The 14282-nt window shown below is 36.2% G+C and overlaps 1 protein-coding gene across 5 annotated transcripts in view; it reads left to right on the top strand.

The window, feature by feature from the left end:
- Nucleotides 1-14282, top strand: part of DIAPH2 (diaphanous related formin 2) — a 956101-nt gene that overhangs the window by 55790 nt on the left and 886029 nt on the right. For all 5 annotated transcript variants that reach the window (XM_035725382.1, XM_027607475.1, XM_035725381.1 and 2 more), the window contains exons 2-3: nucleotides 4054-4086; nucleotides 6711-6887. In XM_035725382.1, coding sequence (XP_035581275.1) covers nucleotides 4054-4086; nucleotides 6711-6887 — 210 coding nt within the window. The remainder of the gene's footprint in view (nucleotides 1-4053; nucleotides 4087-6710; nucleotides 6888-14282) is intronic.

Genomic DNA, 14282 nt, shown 5'->3' with positions numbered 1-14282 from the left:
TGGTCCCTGGACTAAACGTGGCCCATTTTGACTAGGTGTGCTCTGGTCTGCTTGTTGCCTTGGCTTCCGAAACTGAGACTGAGCAAATCTCCCAAGTCAGGAGATGCAGTGTGAGCAGGGATTGGACTAGTCTTCTAGATTAGGAGGCCCACAGTGCTGCCTCTGAGGCACTTCTGGAAGTGTGGTTCCACCAGGGTATGTTGGGCAGGGTTTGGTGTAAGTAAGTTAGGTAGTGAGTGTTGGTACTGTGCTGGTTCACACAGGTAGCCATGTGCTTATGAAGAGAGGCAGTGGAAGGAAATGGCACCTGGCAGTTTCTTTGTTTCTGGAGGGTCTCTCTGTGAGTGCTGTCTCTCTGGGATGCATTCTGAAATAAGCGAATAACCTCCCCATCATATGCCCTAGTTGGTCATCAGATTGCTGTTTCCATGCTGTGTGTCTGCAGGTCTTTTGCTTGTGTTCTCTCCAAGAGCTGCCTTAATGCGGTTGGGGCTCTATCCCAGCTAAGCCCACTGACCTTTAAAACTCCAGGCTTTAAGCACTATTGCTTGTCAGAAGTCACGAAATTGAAATTTGGCTCCTCTCACTTTCCAAGCCAGTTGTTAGAGGGATTTGTTTTCTGCATGTGCTCTCCTGCATGTGAATTTGTCTCTTGTCTTTCTCTGTGACCACAGCTCCCTCCCCACTGCAGTGGCTAAGATCTGTTTCTCTCCCAAGCTGTGTCTCTGCACTTCCTACCTTCTTTGATGTGGCCTCTTCTCTTCCTTTAGTTGCAAAGTTTGTTTTGTCAGTTTTCATGTCAGTTTCTGGGGTATTGAGATGATTTGATAGTTACCTAGTTGTGTTCATTGGACAAGGCAAGCCTAGGGTCCTCTATTCCACTGCCATCTTGTAACCTCTGTGTTTCCATTTAAATAGGTTGGACAGGTTGGGTCTCACTGAGCAAAAACTCCAAATGGAGGTATTATGGAGTAAAGGATATGGAAATATGGAAATAGAAAAGGGCATTGCTGGCAGAGGGAAGAGCCACAGTGCATGTGACTGATTGCATTGAAGAACAGTAGGTGGTCACTGTGACTGGAGCTGAGGGAAATAAAGGGACAGTAATAGGAGATGAGGTCAGAGGGATCTGGAGAGAGTACAGATCAGGAGGGCCTTGTAGGCCATTGTAAGGATTTTGACTTATGCTTGTAGTGGAGGTAGAGAACTGTTGGAAAGTTTTGAGCAAAGGAGTAACATAATCTGAATTTGGTTTTACCAGTATCACTTTGATATGTTCAAAATTAACTAGGATGGTAAAGGTGGAAGCAGGGGACAGACAGGCTAGGATGTTACTATAGAAATCTAGGTAAGAGGTGATGATGGCTTGAGCTGGATCTTTGCTTTAAGATTACTTTGGCAACGAGGAGAGAATGGAAACAGATAATTACTAGGAGGCTGTTTCCAGGGATTAGAATCTAAAATGGAATAGTTTGTATGCAAATGAAGAAGAAATTGCAGAACATATACCGTGGGACTTAACAACTGCTTGGCTATAGAGAATGAAGGAGTGACATGGAAGTCTTAAACCTGGATAAATGGAATGTGGATATTACCATTAACATAAATGTTACTTACCCTCTTTTTTGAAAGTCTGTCTTGATCCTCTGAAACAGCATTTTTACCCCTTTGTGCTCATGTAGTATTTCCATTGGTTATAATGGAACTCACTTTTCCTCCTGCCATCCTCCTTGAAAGCTTAGAGAAATGGTTTGACTCTTAGAATTGTGGCAGTATTAAGAAGTAATTAGGAAGGTAAAATTTAAGAATTCATTTCCATATACATTTTATGTGGATTATAACCAATTAGTCACGTGAGTTCAGTAGATTACATGTAAGACATGTTGGCAAGGACTTTGGGTGCCAGGGGAATGCTCTTTGGTAAGGTGCTTGACTTCCTGGGTAATGATGGGAAAAGGCAGTTACCTAAACAGGCTATCTGTGAATTTGAGATTACCGTGAACTGTTTCAATTCAGTAATTCAATCTTAATATCCTAGATCTTGATTATACTAACTGAAAAGTTTATATGTTGACTGAGAGTTAGTATGTAGTCATAACCAGATAGATCTGTGGTCCGGGCAGGTAACTTAGCTTCAGTTTCATAATTTGTAAAATGAGAGGTTTTGACCAGATCATCTTAAATTCCATCCAGCTTTAATATTCTCTAACTCCGTACCATGAGACTAAGTATGGACAAAAAAGTTAATTTCAAAAAAAAAAGCAAGTGGGGTTAGAGAAGAAAACTCAAATTTCTTCCCATAAGATGAGGTAGAAATAAAACTAGCAATACTTTTTTTCTTGTTTCTGTCCCCCTGATCAAACTGTCACCATACATTCAATTGAGATATAAATTTAAAGCATTCCAGACATATTTGTACCTTAAGCTAGATAATTTGACTGAATCAAATTATATTTTCCCTTTACATTCTCACTTTGAAGATACAGATGTGTCTTTGAGTTTATATTTCCAAAGGATAGAAAGAAAAGAAGTAATTGCTTGAAGAACTGTATAATGTGCCTACTAAAACAACAGGTGGACAGGTACATATCTGGATGGTGGCATGGTAGCTGAGAATTTGACATTTCTTACTCTGATTTTACATTACAGGCAATCATGAAGCTTGCCATTGTACGTAAAGATTTTCTTTAACTCAGTATGAATATTAAAGAGGAAATATGTAGAGATAGTCCTATGTGAATTAATCTCTATTAAAATGGCTTCAGTTCTGATATGAATATTCACCCTTTTTTTTCCCTAGGCAATAAAATTTGATTGGGGTGTGATGAAGACATAGTACAAAAATGTAGAAGTATAGGGTCCTGAGGGAATCAGTGGATTAAAATTAGAAAAAGAACTATACTTATAATAGTGTATTTGTCCCAGCTGATCCAGAGGAGAACGGTCCTTTACAGCATTTGGTTGGTGGTGTTTGAAGACAATTTCATGAGATCCTGAGACCAAATAATTCTCACTTACTTAGAACTCATAATGAATTCTTACCAGTGAGATGACCACATTTTTCTTAGTAAAAAGGGAGGTGAGCAAGCTTGACCAAGTTGATGCACATCATTCAGCTTCTGTTGTAAGACATAAATGCATAGGATGTGGCAGAAAGATTAATTTCATTTCTTAACTGGTGGTTTTTAGAAATCTCTTTCCTTCCTAATCAAAATTTTTAATTAGCATTGCAGCATATTTATAATAACTGCCCTTCATGCTGATCATATGTTATTATAAGATCTTGAATTACCTTCTCAATCATGGAAGATTACTAAATTATTACTTTGCTTTATTGCAATAATTGCTTTATTACTTTAGTATTGCTGTACTCTAATTCTTCAAATAGTGGTCGCCATTTTGATGTGTGATAGTTTTTATCAACCACTGTATTTTATTAACTAAGATACACCATTTTAAGTGCTTTGCAGCATAGAAGTAGAAAACCACATGCAAAAAAGAAGTGTTGGAATTTTTGAGAAATGGACATATGTTAACAGAATCTGTTAATTTTATCTAGAATATTTATAAAGATGTCCTTTATCAGATGTAACTGAATTCTAGATTCAGCTGTTTCATTTTATTTCATTAATATTAAATGTGACATTTTTCAAAAATTTAAAAGTATGATTCATTCTAAAACTTTGAAAAAACTTGAAAGGGCTTATGACTTTGCTATATCTTTTCTCATGTTTGAGCATTATGGTGATGATGTCTGATCCAAATCTGACTTGGGGACCTTGCTAGTCATCTTTAAAAACAAATAGCACTCAGAATTCAATAAATTGCTATCAACTTAAAAAACAAAACAAATAGACACACCCATCCAAATCTTCATTTTTAATCCTTAAAGAGTTTTTTCCTTTTGTAAAGAATGTATGTGGTTATATATTTAAACTTCTGATAATTTTTATTAGTTATAATTAATAAAATAAATGGGTATCAGTTATTTGTTTGATTTATGAATTTCTCTTATCTGACAGGTATTCTTTTTTTTCCTTTTGGTTTTAATAGAACATTCAAATAAAAACTTTGGCAGATGATGTGGTAAGGTGGTCTTAGTAGCATGTTATGTTACTTATGCATGTTGCCTATTTTACTAAAGTGGGTGGACATTAAAGCATTGATATATGTAAGATATAAAAGATCTAGATGTTTACAAAGTACAGTAAAATGGAAGATTTGTCAAGAGAGTGACTTTTCTTTTTATGGATATTAAAGAATTATATGAGAGCTAAATAAAATTTTGATATTATCCTGACATATACCTTAACCAAAATTTTTTTTGTATATAAGTCTAACTCTGGAAAATAAAGATTTTTTCTTTTTTGATAGCCAAGTAAACTGTGACTAAGTAAAAGATTAATATCAGTATTGGGGAAAATTAATTTATAGTAGGAAGCTAAGTTTATTATGTTAGATATGTGCTTTTAAAACTCTTAAATATTTTGAGCTGAGGCTATCATGATAAAACTTATTAAAAGTTATGGGCTTAACATTTAATTAAGTGTGCCCTTTTATAGCTAAACTTTTAAAATACAGTATTTTAAGCAGTGTCAATTTTTTTCTTCGTGAAATTACAAATAATGTAAAATATTGGTGATTCAAGGAGGTAAAAGTGTATAGCTTAACATCATTTTCTTACCAAGTTATTGCTGAAAACAGAAGCCTCTTTTCTAGATAGAAATGAAGGGTATAGTGGAAGATCACGTATATATGTAAATAATGCTACTCAGTAAAAACCTTGCACTACAAAAGTGACATGAAGGGGCAGGAACAGAGATACATTGATTTAATGGTTGATTGCATATTTAAGTGTTTTTATGTCCACCATATTTTTTAGTGAAATTCGACTGTTGGATATGTACTCAAGCTTATTTGGGATTACTTAATATTTTTTCTTGAGTTGTTTGAAAATATAATACATATCTAAACCAACTTAATTTCCCTCAAAGAGTTAAAAGAAAATTGGAATACAGTTCAAGATAATTTGAAGAAATGAATCTTAATGTGAACAGTGTGATCGGAACCAGGGACTTATAAATTTAGCGAGTCATTTTTTTCTGTGAAATGAGAGAGTTGGTTTAGATGATTTTTCAAATTTCTTCCCAGCTCTAAAACACTGATTTATATAATCTCTTTGTAGGAAACCATGTACTAAAATAATTTTTGTAATCCTAAATAAGCTACATAAAACTGCATATTTCTTTCAAAGTACAGCTTTCAATTAAAAAAAAAGTGTTTTTTGAATCAAAATGAAAAGTATGTTCTTTTAATGGGAGGGGAGTCAACAGAAATTTATGTAAGTTGTTGTAATAACTTCCGTGATACAGTTTGTATTGTTGAAACAATTTATAAGGACTCAGTAACATGGCAGTGAAGATTACTGTCCTCACATCTAACATGTGTGCTTGTTTAACATGAGTTGATGGTATGCATGTGCTTTCTAACAGAAACCAGAATAAAACTGAGTTACATTCAGTTTTATGGATATTACTAATTTTTGAGGTCTAATGTTTTGTGGTTTATAACAGATTGGGGTGTTTACATGTATCTGGAGTCATTAACACACTTTATGTGAAATAGCAAGCTAATTATTAGAGATTATGCTAAGTATTAGAGATTGTACATGGAATCAAAGTTTCAGAGTCAATATCCATAAAACATCAAGTTCTTCATACTAGTGTTTGTAGGAATAAGATATTTCTATGTATGTTAACATTGCCATTAAATGGAAAAGGTGATGTCTTGTTATCCCCAATTTCTAGGGGAAAAAAACAAGGGACATAATAGTAACATCAACAATAATAATAGCAGCTAAGTGCACTAAACATACCAGTTTATTTAAATCTCAGAATAACTCTGTGGTATAGGTAGTATTATTTAACATATATTAACTTGTTATCTGTATTTTAAAGACTATTTATTTATTTTAGAGAAAGAGAGAGAATCTCAAGCGAACTCCACACTGAGCATAGAGCCCTTTATGGGGCTTGATCTCATGACCCCTAGATGATGACCTGAGCCGAAATCAAGAGTTGGACACCTAACCGAAAGAGCCACCCAGGCACCCATTGTTATCCGTATTTTAGAGATTAGGAAACAGAATGCACGTAATCGTTCCTCAGCTAGGAAAGGGCAGATTCAAACCCAGGCAGTGTGGCTTCAGAGTCTATGTTCTTAACCATTATACTCAACCACTATGCTGACAAAGTACATAGATACTTGTCAGAATTTTTGGTGCTTTGAAGAGTGAAACGTTACTGTAATTTCCCCCTTAGAATTGAATATTGGGGGTCTTTTTATTTCCTTTCTTTATTTCTCATAGTTCAAAAGTTGCCACCAAAGCTACATTTTCCCTTAAACAACCACTTTGATGCAGGACTTTTTTTTTTTTTTTTTTTTTTTTACCTACTTACTGTGTAAAACAGAAATAAGAAGGGACTAAGGTTTACTTTTGAGGGATACTTTTCACATCTCAGACTTCAGAGACTGAAGAACTACAAGTTTAAAAAATTGTACAATCTCTAACTGGAGCTTGTTGCTTAAAATAAGAGTTTGTCAAAAGACAATAATGATATATATTATAGTAAGTGCTATTTTGTTGTTTCAGTACTTGTATTTGTGATTCTGGGTTTCTCTCTTAGAATTTCTTACTTTTTTCTTTGTAGCGTGACCGAATTACAAGTTTTAGAAAATCTACTGTCAAAAAAGAAAAACCTCTTATTCAACATCCTATTGATTCTCAAGTTGCAGTGAGTGAGTTTCCAGCAGCTCAGCCATTATATGATGAACGATCTTTGAATTTGTCAGAAAAGGAAGTACTGGATCTCTTTGAAAAAATGATGGTAAGTTAGACCCCTACTTTTGTTGTAATTTTAAAATTTGTGTGTCCAAAGTAGCATGGGGTTTTAAGTAGGTATGTTTGTATGGACTGTTTTTTTTTTTAAAGATTTTATTTATTTATTGGACAGAGAGACAGGGAGAGAGGGAACACAAGCAGGGGGAGTGGGAGAGGGAGAAGCAGGCTTCCCGCTGAGCAGAGAGCCCGGTGTAGGGCTCGATCCTAGGACCCCCAATCACGACCTGAGCGGAAGGCAGACAATTAATGACTGAGCCACCCAGGTGCTCCTGGACTGTGTTTATATCATGCAAAAGAGACTAGAAGCCTGTTGATACAACAGAACTATTTTCAGAAGTATCTGTTTTTTGAACAAAACATCCTAACCTATTACTTTTACAGTGAGCTCCAGAAAGCAGGGGCTCTCTTATTTATTTGGGTTCTCTAGTATTTTGTAGTCTCTGGCACATTGAATCAATTTTTTAATTAATTTGTGTTTCTGTTTCTGTGACGTAAAACAGGCCAAATTTCACTTTGCTGAAAACAACGCAAGGTATCTTGCTGGGTGTTTGAAATAGAGTTGGGAAGACAGAAGGTAAAACAAAAACAAACACATAGAGGAGAAACAATGCCTGGGAATAGAAGGAAGATGGCAGTGGAGTAGGAGGACCCTAGACTTAACTAGTCCCATGAACACAAGTAGATAACTATCAAATCATTCTAAATACCTCAGAAATCAACCTGAAGGCTGACAGAACAAACTCCACAAATAAAGGGAGAGAAGAAGCCACATCAAAGAAGGTAGGAAGTGCAGAGATGTGGTTTAGGGGAAAAAATGGATCAAAGCTACTGAGGAGGGGAGGGAACTCTGGTCTGGAGAAGGGCTAGAGAGAGAGACAGAGAGAGAAAGAGAAGCACATGGGGGGATGTACATGGAGAATGGTTCCCCAAAGCCATTGGCTTTGGAAAACAAGAGGGGCAGAATTTCATGAGTTCTTGCAGCCAATAGGGATTAAAGCCTGGAGTTTTGAAAGTCGGCAAGCTTGGCCGGGATAGATCCCTGAGGGCACCACCCTGCTCCTGGAGAGAAAGCAGGCAAACAACCTAAGGACAGATGGCATGGAAACAGCAATCTGAAGAGCACCTGGAATGCATGGGGATTATTCGCCATCTCCTGAGCTTGCCCCTGACAGGCAGCATTCACTGAGATAACTCTCTGGGAACAAAGGAGCTTGCTGGAGCCATTCCCCTCCCCGACACATAAGACCATAAAAAGTGAGCCAACTGCTGGAAGCAGCACAGTACCAACACTGGCTGCATAATTTGCTTACACCAAGCCCCATGCCTCTGTGCTCCATTGGAGCTACCCTCCTCAGGCTTGCTTCAGGACCAGCACGGTGGGCCTAACCTCCGGAAGACCAACATAAACCTCTGACCTTGCCACATTTCCTGACCAGAGTTTTGCAGGGCCTCAGTTCCAGTGGAGGTGGTGACTCATTTCATACGCAGAGCAGAGCAATCTGGTTAAACTTGCCACATTCAGGCCAGGGACCAACACTCCCCACAGCAGGCAAGGAGAGCTTTTGGAGAATACTGGCTTGAAGGATAGAGCAGCCCCAAAACAACAGCAGAGTAGATGCAGCACATACCATAGACATTCCCTGAAGCTTCAAGCCTTGGGCACTACATGACCTCTTCTTCATAAGGCCGTTACTTTTAGGAGCAGGAGACATAACTGGCTTTTTTAACACAGAAGAAGACAGAGACTTAGAGAAAATGCAAAGATGAAGGAATTTATCCCAAATGAAAGAACAAGATAAGGCCTTGGCTACAAATCTAAGTGAAGCAGATATAAGTAACATGCCTGATGGAGAATTTAAAGCAGCAATCATAAGGATACTCACTGGGATTGAGAAAAGAATAGAAGACATCGGTGACAGCCTTACCACAGAGATAAAACATCTTAATTGACCTAGCAGTAGCAATTGAGACAGTTGATCATTTTCCAGTTTGAAATGCTTCCCCCCTCCCATACCCCCAACATTGATTGGGTTTTCCTCCTGCTTCTTTGGCTGCTTCTTTTCAGTCTTCTTTGCTGATTCCTTTTCATGTTCTTAACCTTTAATATAGAGGCCCAGGAATCAGTGCTTAGACATCTTTTCCTTTCTACATTATCTTCTTTGGTAATTACAACCAATACTGTGCTTTTAAATCCCATTTGTGTGCTCACAATTCTCAAATTTACCTCCAGCTTAGTCCTCCTCATGTCTGAACTCTAGACTCATATATCAGTTCAAAATCAATATATCCATCTGTCTAGTTACTGAGGCCAAAATCTTTGGAATTGTCTTTGACTATTTTTTTCCTTACCTTTAATTCATTTTGTAACCCATTAACTCTTCATTCAAAGTAAGGTACTTGGAATAGCTGACCATTTCTTACTACCTTGACTGTTCCCACACTAGTTGAAATCTTACCTGGGCTGCCACAATAGTGGTAGGACTATAGGACTACTACTATTAATTGGTTTCCATGTTTCACTGTGACCCTCTACAGTATATTTTCAATAGAGAAATATTATCCATTTAAATCCTGAACAATATCATATCAGTTGGCTTATCAAATCTCTCCCATGGCTCCCATTTCACTTGGTGTCCAAAAGTCAGTACACTTAAAATAGCCTATAAGGCCCTATATGATCTGATCCCCACCTTACCTCTTCAATATCTTCCTGTGCTACTCTCCCCATTTGCTCACTCTGTATCAGAGATGCATCTGCCTTTTTCATAATTGCAGCCCTAGGAAAACAATGATTCTTGGTAGTTTCTAAATTTTTCAATTTGTGTACAGTATTTATAGTGTTTTAACACTTTTTTTTTTAAGGTTTTATTTATTTATTTGACAGAGAGAGACACAGCGAGAGCAGGAACACAAGCAGGGGGAGTGGGAGAGGGAGAAGCAGGTCTCCTGCGGAGCAGGGAGCCTGATGTGGGACTCGATCCCAGGACCCTGGGATCATGACCTGAGCTAAAGGCAGACGCTTAACAACTGAGCCACCCAGGCGCCCAGTGTTTTAACACTTTTTATAACATTTCTGTTTTGTGGTTTGAATATTCTAATGTTTATTGAGACTATTATCACTTTCCTCTTTAAATGCGTGTTTTTTTTTTAAAAGATTTGTGGATTCATAAATGTGATTTAAAGAGGTTCAACTTAGAGCCACGTTTTCTCTATTGGGAATTTTTCTCTCGAGGAATTTCAGAATAGGAAGTTAGATAAATATGATTTGATTAAAAGTAACCAAAAGATCAATAAATATTTTTTAAGGATTGTATCTCTTCTTTGAGAGAAGTCTACTTGTACATTGAACATTATGTATTTTCTATGTTATCTTTAGTTTGACCATAATTAATTTACAGTGAAGAAGTTATTTTATGAATTATCATAGCTTTCATTTACTATGCACTTACTGGCCAGGCATGTAACTAAATAGTTTATACGTATTATTTCAATTGATCCTTATAAAAATGCCACAAAGTAGGCAACATAGTTTTATTCCATTTTTAGATAAGGAAATTGAAGCTAAGAGAGAGTCTGAACAAATTCGTTCTGTAGCTTGCCTAAGCTAGTAAGTGGCTGAGCTGGAACATAAATTTAGGTACATAAAAATGTAAACAAATGGCATTTTTGTAGCATCTATCTTTTTCTTTTTAAAGATTTTATTTATTTATTTGAGAGAGAGAGAGAGAACAAGCAGGAGGAATGGCAAAGGGAGAGGGAGAAGCTGGCTCCCTGCTGAGCAGAGAGCCCGACACAGGGCTCCATCCCAGGACCCTGGGATCATGACCTGAGCCGAAGGCAGATTTTTTTTTTTTTTTAAAGATTTTATTTATTTATTTAATTGACAGAGAGAGACAGCGAAAGAGGGAACACAAGCAGGGGGAGGGTCAGAGGGAGAAGCAGGCTTCCTGCCAAGCAGGGAGCCCGATGTGGGGCTTGATCCCAGGACCCTGGGATCATGACCTGAGCTGAAGGCAGTCGCTTAACCAACTGAGCCACTCAGGCGCCCCTAAAGGCAGATGATTTATCTACTGAGCCACTCAAGTGCCCCTTGTAGCACCTATCTTTAATAATGTTTCATTTAAGCTAAATATAAAAGTAATACATTTTCCTTGTACATATACTCAGTGGAAGTAGAAGGCAACTCAGAAGTATATTGGTTAATAGGCAAAGCCGGTTTGGGATGGATGATTTCCTACTGATGATGCAAAGTTGTCTGTAATCTTTTTACAAAGCATCAGTTGAAAAGAAAGAGGCTGAAAATTTGTAATGGAAAACTGTTAAAATGCCATTATCTAAATTGATTGGGAGAAGACACTTAAGTCGTTCTGTTTCTAAAAGACAAGTAGATTTCCCAGCATGAAATTTCTTTTATTTGACTCTGTCGGTGTCCTTTCTTGTAAAAATAAAGTAATAGATGTTCTTGTCCTACTTGATGGCCATTATGATACTCTTGTTTTTCTTGATTCTCACCTTTTATTGTGCTATTTCTGTTGATTGGCTTTTTTACACTTTAGTGAACTACAAATAAACATTTAGGCCATTTGACCTAAACACTCAATATGTGTTTTAGGATACATACCAAGGTATAAAATAGTCTCAAAAATTGTACAAAATAGTACAACATTATACACAGTAATCATGTATGAGATGCTTGACAAGAAATAAGTTACCTTTTTTTATAAAGATTTTTATTTATTTGAGAGAGAGAATGGTAGAGAGAGAGCATGAGAGGGAAGAAGGTCAGAGGGAGAGGCAGACTCCCTGCTGAGCAGGGAGCCCGATGCGGGACTCGATCCTGGGACTCCAGGATCATGACCTGAGCCGAAGGCAGTCGCTTAACCAACTGAGCCACCCAGGCACCCAAGAAATAAGTTACCTTAAAGCTGCTAGTAAAATTTATTATTTGGAATTTCTGGGTAATGATGTATTTTGGTAAGACTTTTGGTGAAAAGCTTAAATAATGAAAGGTAGTATTCAAATATAATCCTATCTTACTTGATAATTGAAACTCTTGTTATGCTTGAGGATCATATCTCTCAACATCAATTCTCACTGTACAGGCTTGTAAATGTGGATATTAGGGAATATTGAGTTAAATCTGGAATTACTATAGGACATAATTTTTTAAGTACTAACTGATTACTATAACTCTTAGTTCATTACTAGCAGCTTGTTTTAAAAATCACTTGACTCTATTGCTAAGTAAAATCATGCAACAAGTTCAGTTAGCTGAAAGATCTAAGTGGTTAGATTTTACTTTACTAGTGTATTCGTAAATTACTAACGTTCGATTGATTCTGACATCTGTTTTATGCATTGGTATGTCACTTTTCATATTGTAGATATTCAATGAAACAATTATAGACGGATCTTTTGTGTAATGGTATCAATGGCTATCGCTGACAGATTTTAAAGCTCTAAATTTGAAAGTTTTAGATGATTATTTTATGAAGCACATGCCCTTTATTAGCAGCCTGTTGCAATAGTTTATAAGACTGAATTTTGTACTTAGAGTATAGTCACTGAGTATTAATTGAAAATTAGGAAGCATTTCTATTAAAACTTCTAAGAATGAAAAATACTTGTTTTTATATGATTTTTATAATTAGCAGCAGGAGTAAATTATGCTTGCTCTTTAAAATTCTTGTTCCCCTCCTCTGCCCAGTCATATTATCAAATGTTTCACAAGTGGGTAAAGGTAGTAGGACCAAAACAGCAATACTGCTACTACATTTTGTTTTTTTTTTTGCTAACTGTAAAAGATGACTGAAGTATAGTAGTATAACATATCATCTTTAACCCAGAATTCAAATTTGAATGAGATTCATATTTATAACCTTTCTCATGTTAATCAGAAGCATTTTGTATTGCTTCTAATTAGATTGGTGAAATATCTCCTCCTTTCCACTTTAAGTAAATTAATACTGGTGTAATTGAATAATTATTCAATATCCTAAGTTTCATGGCCTTTGAGCTTACCATGGCCTTTGAGAATAACTGAACTGGTTTTTGTACACTGAGTATACTGCCTAAGGACTATTAAATACTTAGTAGTGGTAACTTGTTTTTATACAAACAATTAATGGCAGTTAGAACAAGGAGAGAGATATGTCTGGACACTTGTGTTTCCTTTTGAGTATTATTACTCTTTTCTATGCAGTTCTTTTTGGGGGAGTCAAGGCAGAGGGGGTTTCCATTTTAGGCTTAAAAAATAGACATATAGAGACTTCTTGGAAACTGAAGTTGGAATTTGATTTCTCTTAGCTAGCAGAAGGATCTATTCAGTGGAAGTCCAGCTTACATTGGTGACATTGGATTCATATAGATCTGTTCTAACATAGGTAATTAAATAGTTTTGTCATATGCAAAGGATGAGACTAGTAATGATTTTTGATTTGTAGACACACTTCATTTCAACCTCATTTTAATATGATTTCACATGCAAATTTGTTTTGTACTTGGTTATTCAGCAATTTATATTAATATATTTTGCATTTTTGGCATATTTTAATGATAGTATAGTTATATGCAATAAATGCTAAATTATCCCATATTCTGTCTGCTAGGACTGCCATAAATAATCCCGAAGCTTTTTAGTTTTGTTCTCTCACTTTTGGCTTTCATCAATTTAGTGAGATTATGTGACTTTGGACCCCAGGTGTTGTACTTTAACCAAAGTGTACTTGTTCTCCCCTGACTCTGTCCTGGGTTTCTTTATTATCCAACATTAGTTTTTTAGGAGTTGGTTAGCTTGGATGAGAACCTTTTACTGCTGTCAGCATTAGTAATTTGAATTAATGTTAAATTACCATAAAATATAGGTAAACTAAATCTTAAAAATCTATAATAAGCTGTGGAAATAGTTTTCAGAAATGATTAGATCCTTAGAAATTGTTCAGATCACATATTTCCATTGGTTACATTTACATTTCCAGTGTCCTTACTATACATTATTAGACTGAGAGAACACCAGCATCATCTAGATAATATATTTTATTTTCTTACATAGATTCTAAGAAAAGCTTGTAAAGGAGGAGCAAAACTTATCCAGTAAATAGGTCTAAAAGTTAACTAAGGGGCACCTGGGTGGCTCAGTCAGTTAAGTGTCCAACTCTTGATTTTGAATCAGGTCATGAATGATCTCAGGTTTGTAAAATTGAGCCCTGTGTCAGGCTCCGTGCTCAGCACAGACTTTGCTTGAGATTCTCTCTCCCCTTTTCCCTCTGCCCCTCTTTATTTATAAATAAATAAAATCTTTTTTTAAAAAGATAACTAAATCTGAGTCACTTTTAAATTTCCTTACCAAATATGATTTTCACCAAAGGTTCGCAACTGAGTA

Source organism: Zalophus californianus, chromosome X, assembly GCF_009762305.2.
Source record: "Zalophus californianus isolate mZalCal1 chromosome X, mZalCal1.pri.v2, whole genome shotgun sequence".
NCBI classification, from domain to species: domain Eukaryota; kingdom Metazoa; phylum Chordata; class Mammalia; order Carnivora; family Otariidae; genus Zalophus; species Zalophus californianus.
This window is presented reverse-complemented; position numbering and strand designations above follow the sequence as displayed.